At 44.2% G+C, this 13269-nt stretch overlaps 1 protein-coding gene across 4 annotated transcripts in view; it reads right to left on the bottom strand.

Annotated features, from left to right (window-relative positions):
- WDR35 (WD repeat domain 35) overlaps positions 1-3182 on the bottom strand; it is a 74887-nt gene extending 71705 nt beyond the window's left edge. For 3 of the 4 annotated variants that reach the window (XM_031934194.1, XM_031934195.1, XM_031934197.1), the window contains exons 1-2: positions 1912-3182; positions 1080-1197 (exon numbers count right to left, since the gene is read on the bottom strand). In XM_031934194.1, coding sequence (XP_031790054.1) covers positions 1080-1197; positions 1912-2067 — 274 coding nt within the window. In that variant the 5' untranslated portion in view covers positions 2068-3182. The remainder of the gene's footprint in view (positions 1-1079; positions 1198-1911) is intronic. The other variant, XM_031934196.1, reaches the window with a different exon arrangement.
- Between the last annotated feature and the right edge of the window lie 10087 nt (positions 3183-13269).

Here is a 13269-nt window from a genome sequence, read left to right as displayed (position 1 = left end):
TGAGACAAACTTAGTTTCACATCCTTGCTCTGCCACTTACTGGCTGCGTGACCTAAGGCAATTATTAACAGCTCAGAGCCTCAATTTTTTCACCTAGAATACCTACTGCCCAAGATTATTGTGAAGTCAAATAAGATTGTGAAGGTTAAACATCCAGTATATGGAAAATCGTCAATAAGTATTTAAATTATTCATACCACATTCAAAGCTGTAAGGTAATGCTATTCAAAGTGGGGTCTGAGGACAAGCAACTCAGCTTCACTAGAAATGGAAATTCTCAGGCCCCATCCTGGGTCCACTGTGTGGGGGTAGAGCATGAAATCCATCTTAACAACCTCTTCCAGTGATTCTTATACCTAATTCAGTTTGAGAAGCTATGTTGTAAGGAATCCAAAAATGTAATGCAGTTAATCCCCTACATTTTCATTTTATGGAAGAGTAAACTAAAGTAGTAAGATCCTCAGCCACTTGTTGAAAGTCATTCAGTAGTCTTGTGGCAGAGCAGAGATTTAACCCTAATTGCCTTATCTAGATCTTCAATCTAGTGCAGCACTGGGGGGGCTAAAGAAGTAGGAAGCTGTTTGCTGAGATTCCAGACAACTAGATAAAGAAAGAAATCAAGCCGCAAAAACAAGAGACCCACTAATAGAAATGTAAAACATATCCCATTTTCTGTTCTTGGACACTAGGTCAATAACCATTAATGTATCTAATAAGCAGAAAGGATAGGCCTGTAAATAATCCGCCAGATTCTCTTACTGAAATGTTGACTCACAGGATTTGTATTAGACTCCTAATAATACAGTACAATAATTAGACATAGCATAACACAGTGACTTATTTTCATTCTTCGTTATTTTTCATTCTCCATTAATAACTCAGCAAAAACCATCTGTTTACATTCAACATTCTCTGAACTTTACTGCAAACATACTCCAGAAAAAACACCATAAAATGTTGGTTTTCCCTTTAAAATAATCAGAATTGCATACTGACAGATACCATGAGTAAACTGCATGAACAAATAACATTAGCCAATTTTCTACCAATTTCAAACATGTGGGCTTGCATTCATTTACCTGTCTGCGTCTCTAATTTCAAAACTTTCAGTAATCCATCTTCACCACCGCATGCTATGAACCCTTCTCCCTTGTTCCAGGATACACACTTCAGCTTCACGTTATTGGGAAAGGAAATCTGTAAAAGCAACCATAGCCGCACTAGCAACTTTTCACGAAGGAGGTGGGAAATAAGTCTGCAGGTGATGAAGGCTGAAGAAAATCTTCCGAGAAGAAAAACGGACGGTCTTGCAGAAAAAAAACGAGCTGTTGTGAAATGGGCATGGTCCCTTGAACTGACCCGGGCTCTAGCCTTTGGGAAAGAAGAAAGAAGTGCAAAAAAGAGAAGGATACTAACTGCGGAGGAAGCCAACGCCAGAGTCACCCGGTGGATTTTTTAAAGGGAGGGCAGGGAGCGGGTATAAATCCATACCACCAGTCCCTCTTCCTTTTTACCCACAACACTTAGGCTATCCTATTGTTATTTCTTTTCTCTTGCCCAGTGGCTCGTGGTGATCCAAAGAGTTTAAATCATGTGCATCAGCAACAGGTAGAGGAGGAAAGACAGAGTAGCACGTGGAGACTTATCCTCGAGCCACCCAAAAGGACCTAGCCAGGGGCAGGAATGGGAGAGAGCTACGAGAGGGCAGCGGGCTCCGTCAAGGACTGTCTGGGGCTCTGGGAACCGCAGGAGGAGGTCGGAGGCTGGACCGGGCGGGAAGGATGGCCGCGGAATGGCGAAGCCACGATCAGGACCGGGTGAAGCAGCCTGGCTTCTCGGGAAGGCAGCGGGAATCGCCGCAGGCTGCGGGAATGGCGGGGAAATGAGGACGCCCCCCGCCAGGAAACTCACTTTCTTGGTCAGGTAGAACAACATCGTGGGATTCCCTAGAGGGTCACGACGGCTGCTAAGGCCCTCGACAGTTAACGGTTCTGTTTCCAATCTGGAGTACCAGAAGCTGCGGAAAGCTCCCGTCGCCCTGGCAACCGCGATGTTGCCATGTCGCATCCCGGGCGCCGCGGGGCACTTCCGGTGACGCCCTCGCACCGGGCACCGGCGTAGTGCGCCTGCGCAGCGCACTAGCTCTGGTCATAATTCTGTTAACCAACTGCATAATCTTTAAGCCAGAACCTTTACCTGTAAAATAAAGAAGTAGATGATTTCTCCAGTTCCTTCCCACTCAAGTGTCCTATGACTGATTAAAATTGTATGTCCATTAAGCAATTCAAAAGGAATTACGTCTGGCTATCTGAAAGCTCACAGCCAGCCCAAGGAGGAAGTGCACTAAAGGCGAGGCCAGGCTGCTCCCCAGCCCAGGACTGCTTGCTGCTGTGTTAAATTGCCGATGATGGAACAAAGCGCATTTTATGAGAGTTCATGAGTAGGAAGTCCAAGGAGCCTATACATTAGTCACGTCTGAAAATCTTCCTTGCTGGTCCTGCAAGCCAGAGGAGCTGGCCACTGCCACTTGCCCAGATGAAGGACATATCGATCCAGAAAAGGGAACAGTTAGCCAACATTGCTTTATTTGCTCAATCGCAATAAAAACTTTTTCCAGGGAGAAAACCCACATAAAACTATTGGAGACAGAATTCTGGATCAAGTCAGGCCACAACATAAAATTACATGGTAACAATGGTCTCCAATTTGAGAGAAGCAGCATAATGTGCCCCAACCTCCCACAAAAACCTCAAACCCTTGAGAGACTCGGGAAAACAAAAGAAGGTCATCTTCCATCGACCCTTTCCTCCTCTCTCCTTCTCCCCAGACTCCCTTGTGCTTGTACAGGGCAGGGAGGGGAAAGGAAAACTGATCAGTTACCCTGGGGCGTCAATCACCCTGTTGAAACTGGTCTGAGTGCCAGAGAGACAACCAACATGGCTCCTGCCTTCAGGGTCCACATCTTGAAGAGGGAGACAAACACATGAAATGGAAAAGCATCCTGGAATTAGATGCTGGGCCAGATGAACTGGAAGTAGTTCTCAAATTTGAGTGTGCCTCAGACTCCCCACGGGCCTTGTTAAAACACAGATGGCTGGATTCACTTGGTTTGGGGTAGAGCCGATATTCGGCAGTGCTAACACCATGCTAGGTGCTGCTGGTCCATAGATCATGCTCTGAGAACCAGTGCTATGGACAGTGCTCCCCATACCTTAGTGTGCATACGAACCACACTAAGTCTGGGGGCCTGGGTAAAGTGTAAGCTGATTCAGCAGGTCTGGTACAGGGCTGGGGGTCTGCATTTCTAACAAGCTCCCAGGTGATGCCAATGCTGCCAGTCCGTGGTCCCCATTCAGTAGCAAGGGTGCTCCATCTAGACCAGAGTGCGATGGAAGTTAGAGAATGAGATGAGTTTGAGTTGATATTGGCAGGGAAGGTTAATGGTAGTTACTGACACTTGGGCTGGTCCCTGAAGAATGAGCAGGATTTAAATAAATGAAAAGGCTGTATTCTGGGAGAGAAACTTGAGCACAGACAGGGCAGTGACCTCAGGTGATCTGCCCACCTCAGCCTCCCAAGGTGCTGGGATTACAGGTGTGAGCCACTGTGCCCAGCCAGAGGCATTTTTTATAATAGAAAAAAAATATTTCTTTTCCTAAAGTAATTTTATAAAAGGCAAATTCAGAGTTGCTTCCATGGCTCCAAGTAAACCAAACTTAGAGACAAACTATAGATTGTTTTACATGTACTTGCAGAAGTTGCAGAGAATGGCTGGTAAAAAAGAAAAAGCATTAAATGAAAGGGTGGCAAGCAGAAACAGCACTATTAAAAACATAATTTACAAATTACCCACCAGAAAGGCTGCACCTACTTATTTCTGTGAAACTTTACTAACACTGACTGATACTATATATATATATATATATATATATATATATTTTTTTTTTTTTTTTTTTTTTTTTTTTGAGACGGAGTCTCACTCTGTCACCCAGGCTGGAGTGCAGTGGCCGGATCTCAGCTCACTGCAAGCTCTGCCTCCCAGATTCACGCCAGTCTCCTGCCTCAGCCTCCCGAGTAGCGGGGACAAAGGCGCCCACCACCTCGCCCAGCTAGTTTTTTGTATTTTTTAGTAGAGACGGGGTTTCACCGGGTTAACCAGGATGGTCTCGATCTCCTGACCTCGTGATCCGCCCGTCTCGGCCTCCCAAAGTGCTGGGATTACAGGCTTGAGTCACCACGCCCGGCCGACTGATATTATATTTTTAAATAATCTAATTTAATTTTTGAGACAGGGTCTCACTCTGTTGCCCAGGCTGAAGTGCAGTGGCACGATCTTGGCTCACTGTAGTCTCGACCTCCTAGGCCCAAGTTATCCTCTGATCTTAGGCTAAGTAGCTGGGACTATGAGCACATAGCACTGCACCCGGCTATATTATTCTTTATAACCTTTGCCATATGATACATGAAAAATATTATCTCACTGTTTTAATTTGCATTTCTTAAATTTTGAGAGTAAATACTTTTTTACTACATTTATTGGCTGCTTGTATTTCTTCCTATTTCTTTGTCCATTTTCTATAGGGGTTTCTGTCACTTCAGTGATTTTCTTTTTCTTTTTTTTTTTTTGAAGGTGGAGTTTCACTGTTGTTGTCCAGGCTGGAGTGCAATGGCACGATCTCGGCTCACCACAACCTCCGCCTCCCGGGTTCAAGTGATTCTCCTGCCTCAGCCTCCCAAGTAGCTGGGACTACAGGCATGCGCCACCACGCCTGGCTAATTTTTGTATTTTTAGTAGAGATGGGGTTTCACCATCTTGGCCAGGCTGGTCTCAAACTCCTGACCTCATGATCCACCCGCCTTGGCCTCCCAAAGTGCTGGGATTACAGGTGTGAGCCACCACGCCCAGCCACTTCAGTGATTTCTAAGAGCTCTTTATGCAGAGAAATATTAATGCTTGTTACCTACTTGCAAATATTTTCCCCAAGTTTATATAGCCAAATCTAGGCCGGGTGCAGTGGCTCACGAGGTCAAGAAATCAAGACCATCCTGGCCAACATGATGAAACTTCATCTCTACTAAAAATACAAAAATTAGCTGGCATGGTGGTGTGTGCCTGTAGTCCCAGCTACTCGGGAAGCTGAGGCAGGAGAATCGCTTGAACCCAGGAGGCAGAGGTTGCAGTGAGCCAAGATCGTGTCACTGCACTCCAGCCTGGCGACAAAGTGAGATTCCGTCTCAATAAAATAAAATAAAATATAGTAAAATCTATCAACCTACATAGAAAAAGTCTGGAAGTTTATTCACCAACATATAGTGTATATCTCTTAGTAACTGAGGATGGCTTTCTGCTTACCTGATTTTTCTTAATATCTACAATGGACATGTAATACTGTTGTAATAAAAAGTTATTTAATGAAAAAATTAAATAAGTAGTAGGTTCTAAAACAAAATTCTTTTTTGTGGGGGGACAGAGTGTCACTCTGTTGCCCAGACTGGAGTAAAATGGCGAGATCTCTGCTCACTGCAACTTCCACCTCCTGGGTTCAAGCAATGCTCATGTGTCAGCCTCCCGAGTAACTGGGATTACATGTGCGCACCACCTTGCCCAGCTAATTTTTGTATTTTTAGTAGAGAGAAGGTTTCATCATCTTGTCCAGGCTGGTCTTGAACTCCTGGCCTCAGGTGATCCACCCACCTTGGCCTCCCAAAGGGCTGGGATTAAGGCATGAACCACCATCCCCAGCAATAAAAATCTTTCAATGAAAGCTTTAAAGGACGTGTATTCTACATTACAGGGAAAAGCCATGAACCTTGCTTTTTTAAAAAATAAAAATAAAAAAAGTGTTTTGGTCAGACGCAGTGGCTCACGCCTGTAATCCCAGCATTTTGGGAGGCCGAGGCAGGTGGATCACCTGAGGTCAGGAGTTCCAGACCAACCTGGCCAACATGGTGAAACCCTGTTTCTACTAAAGATACAAAAATTAGCGGGGTGTGGTGGTGTGTGCCTGTAAACCCAGCTACTCAGGAGACTGAGACAGGAGAATCACTTCAATCCAGGAGGTGGAGGTTGCAGTGAGCTGAGATCGCAGTGAGCCGAGATCACGCCACTACACTCCAGCCTGGGTGACAGAGTGAGACTCTGTCTCAAAAATAAAAATAAAAATAAAAGTGTTTTAAAATTTTTATTTTCCATGTCCACTGAATATTAATCTTAAAATTTTTGGTATCACTAGATGCTTTCAGAATCTGATAAAAGCCTCAGACACTTTCTCCCCAAAATATAAACACACACCAAATGTAGCCTACAATATCTATGGGTTAATTTTTTTTTTTTTGAGATGGAGTCTCGCTCTGTCTCCCGGGCTGGAGTGCAGTGGCCGGATCTCAGCTCACTGCAAGCTCCGCCTCCCGGGTTTACCCCATTCTCCCGCCTCAGCCTCCGGAGTAGCTGGGACTACAGGCGCCCGCCACGTCGCCCGGCTAGTTTTTTGTATTTTTTAGTAGAGACGGGGTTTCACAGTGTTAGCCAGGATGGTCTCGATCTCCTGACCTCGTGATCCGCCCGTCTCGGCCTCCCAAAGTGCTGGGATTACAGGCTTGAGCCACCGCGCCCGGCCATCTATGGTTTAATTTATCCCTCAGAAGTCTTTCTATAAGCCCCCTAGTTTTCCGTGGGTCCTGACTGTACACAAAAAATAAAATCCTAAGCCTCCCACTGAGTGAACAGACCTCCTCTCGGCCAAGTGGACCCCAGAGAAACCTGAAAAATTGTATTTCTACCCATAACAGGAAGAGATCAGACATATATCCTTCTACCTCCTCCCTTTCAGAGTTTAGACACAACAACTCACTGGCATTAATGTTAAAATAGGGATCATAAGACTCTGTGGCAATAAGACACCAAATTATAGAAAGACCTAAGGCCATGCAAGGCAAGGGTTAAGTCATGCCTGCAGATCATCAGTCTTGCTGAATAGGTCATTTCGATGCAAAATATTGTGGCTAACTCTGACGTAGCATCCTTATCTTCAACATTTCTTTCTTCTGACTCCAAGTTTTAGACAGAGCCTTACAACTTTAACCAACTGCAAATTAAAGAATCTCTGAATCCACCTGTAACCTGTAAGTCCCACTTCAGCATATCCTGGCTTCTTGGACTGAACACCTTCCATGTGTTGACTTACATCTTTGCCTGTAACTCCTGCCTCCCTGAAATGCATAAAATTGTAATCTGACCACCTCAGGACCACTTACTCAAAGTTTCTTGGGTTTGTGTTTTTCCCAGGCTGTGGTCAGTCACATTGGCCCTGAATAAATGTCTAAAATATTTTACAGAGTTTGGTTTTTCTTTTAACATGACTTAGAACTCCTGAGTACCCCCAGCTCTAATTAACCTTAACGAGAAATACATTACTCTTTTAGAAGCAAGTAAAAATACAGGCTGGGCGTGGTGGCTCACACCTGTGATCCCAGCACTTTGGGAAACCAAGGTGGGTGGATCACTTGGGGTCAGAAGTTCAAGACCAGCCTAGCCAACATGGTAAAACCCTGTCTCTACTAAAAATACAAAAATTAGCTGGGTGGGGTGGCACATGGTTGTAGTCCCATCTATGCAGGAGGCTGAGGCAGGATAGCTTGAGCCAGGGAGGTTGAGGTTGCAGTGAGCTGGGATCATGCCACTGCACTCCAGCCTGGGTGACAGAGCAAGACTCTGTCTCAAAAAAACAAACAAAACAACAACAACAACAACAAACATTGCTATCATTATTTAACTCCTACTCAAATGTATGTGTAGAAGAGGCAAAATTTTACCTCTGCCCTCTTAGGGTTTTTTGGCTGGACTCGAGAATTAAACTTACACTAAGACAGGTTAACAAGAGAAATACATACAGATTTATTTAATATTAAGTTTACATTATTGAATATAACGTATGACATGGGAGCCCTCATAAGTAAATGAAGACCCACAAAAGTGGGAAAACTTAAATGCTTCTATATTAGGACGAATAAAGACAGGCAATGGCAGAAAAGTAACTAAACTATGTGGGGAGGCTAAAGAAGATAAAAAGTATTTTACCAAGGTCTGTTTGTACAGAATTTTCTCAGTCTCAACTTCCCATTCTTGACAATAAGAATGTTGCCTTCCTTCTGGTAACGGGAGGACATCTTCTATATGGGGCTTTTATCTCCTCCTTTAAGGAAGAAAAGGGGAAGAATCAGAGTCCCTTCTTGCACCCGTTTTTTTTTTTAATGTGCCTTTAGCTCAAAATAATCCTTATGCCAAAGTGGTATATTTTGGGATAGCATATTCTGCCACATATTACTGCCTGCCTGAGCCTACAGCATGTTCCAAAATATCAGTGAGCAATAAAATAAATTAATTCCTGTGCCACTAGGGGTTGCTATTGCCAATGTAACTGTTGAAACTTGGTAGCTGCATTTTTAGAATGCCTTCAAGCAAAAGGATCCAAGTACAAGGCTTTATTAACTCTCAAAACAACCTATTTTGTAGATAACAAAGCTGGGCATAGGCCTATTAAAAGAATTGTCTAAGGCAAGGAAACGGTAAGAAAAAGACCCTGAAGCCTTGATGCAAAGGGAAATTATAAATACCTAACTAAGCCTTCCTTGTAAACAGGTTTCCTTTCCATTGTGGCCAAATATGTTTCCATTCTAAGTTCCATTAAGCAACTGGTCCCAGGCAAGTAATAGGTGTTTTTAATGAGGTTTTCCACCTCTGAAAACATTAAAATATTATATAAAATGTGAACTGAGATGTGTGCAAACACAAGGGCACCAAAGTTTTACAATGAGCTCTACCTGCACTCTGTCTCCATTCTACTTTCTGCAATTATGCTGTTATTAACATTCACTCTTCACTCAACTGGTCACTCAACAGATTTTATTTTTTTGAGACAGGGTCTCACTCTGTCATCCTGGCTGCAGTGCAGTGGCGTGATCCCAGCTTACGGCAAACTCAACCTCCCTGGCTCAAGCTATCCTTCTGCCTCAGCCTCCTACATAGATGGGACTACAGATGTGTGCCAGCCCATCTAGCTGATTTTTAAATTTTTTTACAGACAGGGTCCCACCATGTTGCCCGGTCTGTTCTCCACCTCCTGAGTTCAAGTGATCCTCCCACCTTGGCCTCCCAAACTGCTGTGATTACAGGTGTAAGTCACCATGCCCTGGCCAACAGGTATTAGTTGAGAGCTTTTGCAATCCATTCTGCTTGGCTCCAGGAGATAACAGAAATATTTGACTGTCTCTGCCTTAAAATCTTACATTCTGGTAAGGGAAAATTACATGTAAATAAATTATTAAAATACAATGGACTAAGAATTGTTATTACTTAGTACCTAAAAATAGCTATCAGGTTTGGTGGAAGAAGATTCCATTAATTCAGCTGCAGTAGGTCAGGAGAGGCTTAATGGAGAATATCAGAATATGCTGCAGGTGAAGTAACTCATCCCTATATATGGAGGCATGAAACAGAGTGAGGTGTTGAGTCCTCTGTAAATAGTATAGGAAGAATGGAACCAGGACCCTAGGGTAATAAATCTGAAAAAATAGACAGAGCCTAGGTCACAGAGATGAAGAGTTTACATGTAATGGACAATTTTTTTTTTTTTTTTTTAGAGTTTTGCTCTTGTTGCCCAGGCTGGAGTGCAGTGGCACAATCTCGGCTCACTGCAACCTCTGCCTCCCAGGTTCAAGTGATTCTCCTGCCTCAGCCTCCCGAGTAGCTGGGATTACAGGCATGCACCACCATGCCCAGCTAATTTTTGTATTTTTAGTAGAGACGGGGTTTTATCATGTTGGCCAGGCTGGTGTCGAACTCCTGACCTCAGGTGATCCACCCACCTCAGCCTCCCAAGTAATGCCAATTTTTATGCTTAATCATTGGGAAGTGTAGAGAAGGAAAAATCTTTCCTCTTCCCATCTCAGGGTTCTTCGCTGGGGCTTTGTAACAAAACACAACTTAACAAGAGAAAAGCATACAAATTTATTTAATATAAGTTTTACATGACACAGGGGCCTTCATAAGGAAATGACCCAAAGAAGCACTTTGAGCCATATGATTATACGCTAAGTGGGACAAAGAGTAGTAAATTGTGAAAATATGGACTTGGTCTAGGGTGGTTAATCATGGAGAAGTGACTAGGAAGATAAGAATTAGTTTAACAAGGTTTTTTAATACAGATTTTTTATGGCCGTGATTCCCCATTTCTGGTGTTAAGAATACCTTCTAGCTGGGCACAATGGCTCATGCCTGTAATCTCAGCACTTTGGGAGGCTGAGGAAGCTGGATTGCTTGAGGTCAGGAGTTCGAGACCAGCCTGGCCAGTATGGTGAAACCCCACCTCCACTAAAAACACAAACATTAGCCAGGTGTGGTGGGGGGCACCTGTAATCCCTGCTACTCAGGAGGCTGAAGCAGGAGAATCACTTGAACCTGGGAGGCAGAGGTTGCAGTGAGCCAAGATCAAGATGGTGCCACTGCACTCCAACCTGGGCGACAGATGAGACTGTCAAAAGAAAAAAGAAAAGAAAAGAAAAAAGAGCACCTTTCACATGTGAGTTTTATCTTCTGCTTCTGCTTTCAGGAAGAAAAAGGTAAGTCACAGTGCCCTTTATGCACCTGCTGTTTTTTAGGTGCTTTTAACTCAAAATAATCAATAAGAGCCAGAGTAGCTTATTTGGAGTGGTGTGTTCTCAACTACTTCAGGAGTCCCTGAAGAGTTGTAAGCAGAGGAGTAATAACAAGATCAGATTTGGGGTTTTGTTTTTTTCTGAGATAGGGTCTCACTCTGCCACCCAGTGCAGTGGTATGAGCCTATCTCACTGCAACCTCGAACTTCTAGGCTCAAAAGGATCCTCCTGCCTCAGCCTGTCGAGTAGCTAGGACTACAGGTGCACATCATTGTGCACAGATTTTTTTTTTTTTTTTTTTTTTTTTGGAGACAAGATCTCACTGTGTTGCCCAGGCTGATCTCAAATTCCTGGGCTCAAGCTATTCTCCTGCCTCAGCCTCCCAAAGTGCTGGGATTACAGGCATGAACCACCCCAACCAGCCAGATTTGAGTTCTTAAAAGATCCTTCTGTGGTGGTAGTGTGGCAAAGGAACTGGAGGAGGCCCCACTTCCCAACACTGTTGTATTGGAGATTAAGTTTCCAACACATGAATTTTGGAGTGGACAAAGATATTCAATTCATAGCAGTTTCTTTTGATGGTGTCATGTTTACCTGAGTCTTTGTTATCCATGTAACTTTGCACTGGTGTTTATGTATTTAAAGGAACAAACACGCCAGGCGCAGTGGCTCACACCTGTAATCCCAGCACTTTGGGAGGCCGATGTGGGCAGATCACAAGGTCAGGAGATCGAGACCATCCTGGCTAACAGAGTGAAACCCCGTCTCTACTAAAAATTAAAAAACTAGCCAGGTGTGGTGGTGGCAGGCACCTGTAGTCCCAGCTACTCTGGAGGCTGAGGCAGGAGAATGGTGTGAACCTGGGAGGCAGAGCTTGCAGTGAGCCGAGATCGCGCCACTGCACTCCAGCCTGGGCGACAAGCGAGACTCCATCTCAAAAAAAAAAAGGAACAAACACCTCTTCCAGTCTTTATAGACTAGTTTTAGAAGGAAAAGGCCTTCTCCTATTGGGTCCCTGAATTGATGGGATTGCACTCAAATGGGGTTGGAGCTGGGTCCACAGTGGGGTCCACAGTTGGCAAGCTTGTTACCAGGGGCTCTAATGGGTGTGGATCCTGTCTGGTCCATGGGTGGACTGGACTGCCCCCAGAACCTTGGTCAGTAGGACTGGTGTTGGGATGGGGGTCTGCAGACAATGGGCCTATTACCAGATGCATAGACTGGTGTGGCTTCCTCCAGTTTCCTGGTAAGCTTCCTGCTAGGTCACTGGGTGGGCCCTTGGGCAGGCAGTACTGGCCCTAACAGTAGTTTAGAGGGGCTGGAACCAAGTCACTGGGCTGCTTCAGGGTCCACAGGCAAGAGTGAAATCTGCAGGCCTGCTTCCTGGGGCATGGATAGTCATGTCACCCCCGGGTCTCTTCATGGGCAGGATTGCTCTCAGACCACAATGAGGAGGGCTGGAGTTGAGACTTAACAGTTGTTTCAGGGTCTGCTATGAAACTGATGTTGGTGGGCCTGTCACCTGAGACACAAGTAGTTATGATTCTTCCAGGTCCCTAAGTAGATGGTCTAGTAGCAGGACCAAGGCCAAACAGGGTTGTAGCCACGTCCACAGGGAGGTAGCACCATTTCCAAGTCTGGAGCTGCAACCTCGATCAATGAGTCTGCTACCTGGGTGCGGTTCTGCTGTCTCATAACAGCCTTCCTGGATCTTGGGCTCCATAAGGGTTTCACTGTCTCCTATCTAGTTCCCAAAGTTCCCAACAGAGGTACTTTTATCTGTGGACAGGTGAAAAGCTAAAAACTATTGTTGCTGTGGGGAAACACAAGTGAGGTAGCTCCTGGTCTCCCATTTTGCTGACGTCACTCTCCTGGCTGTCTTAAATCTCTCACTTTCTTAAATCTCTCTTATTCCACAGGTTACCCTTTCATCTTCATTGTTGCTATTGTTAATTTTCTTGCAATTTATTTATAGGTCATTTGTCCTAAAGAGTTTTTCACGTTCTACATCTTATTGATTGCATCCTCATGGTACTATTTTAAAAATATATTCTTCTAGACCAGGTATAGTGGCTGACACCTGTAATCCCAGCACTTTGGGAGGCAGGTGGATCACCTGAGGTCAGGAGTTTGAGACCAGCCTGGCCAACGTGGTGAAACCCTGCCTCTACTAAAAATGCAAAATTAGCTGGGCGTGGTGGTACATGCCTGTAATCCCAGTAACTTGGGAGGCTAAGGCAGAGAACTGCTTGAACCTGGGAGGCAGAGGTTGCAATTAGTCAAGATCACGCCATTGCACTCCCACGTGGGCTATAGAGTGAGACTCCATCTCAAAAAAAATTTTTTTTTAATTAAAAAAAATATATATATATATATATAGCATCATTCCATTTTTTTTTTAAGTTTAGCTTGCAATAGTAACATGAAGCAGAGGCCTAGTTTCATTAAGTATATTTTGATTTTCTTAATTTTCCTTGAAAGGTTTCTAGTTCACATTTACATCACATTTCACATTCATGAATACAAGAAATCCTTGTATTTCTTGTAAATCCATTCATTGATAGTTGGATCTAGGAACTTAAGATTTAATTTTTTTTTTTTTTCAGACTTAATTCA

The sequence above is a fragment of the Piliocolobus tephrosceles genome, chromosome 15 (assembly GCF_002776525.5).
Source record: "Piliocolobus tephrosceles isolate RC106 chromosome 15, ASM277652v3, whole genome shotgun sequence".
NCBI classification, from domain to species: domain Eukaryota; kingdom Metazoa; phylum Chordata; class Mammalia; order Primates; family Cercopithecidae; genus Piliocolobus; species Piliocolobus tephrosceles.
Note: the sequence above shows the minus strand (reverse complement) of the source record. Positions and strands in the feature narration are given on the sequence as shown.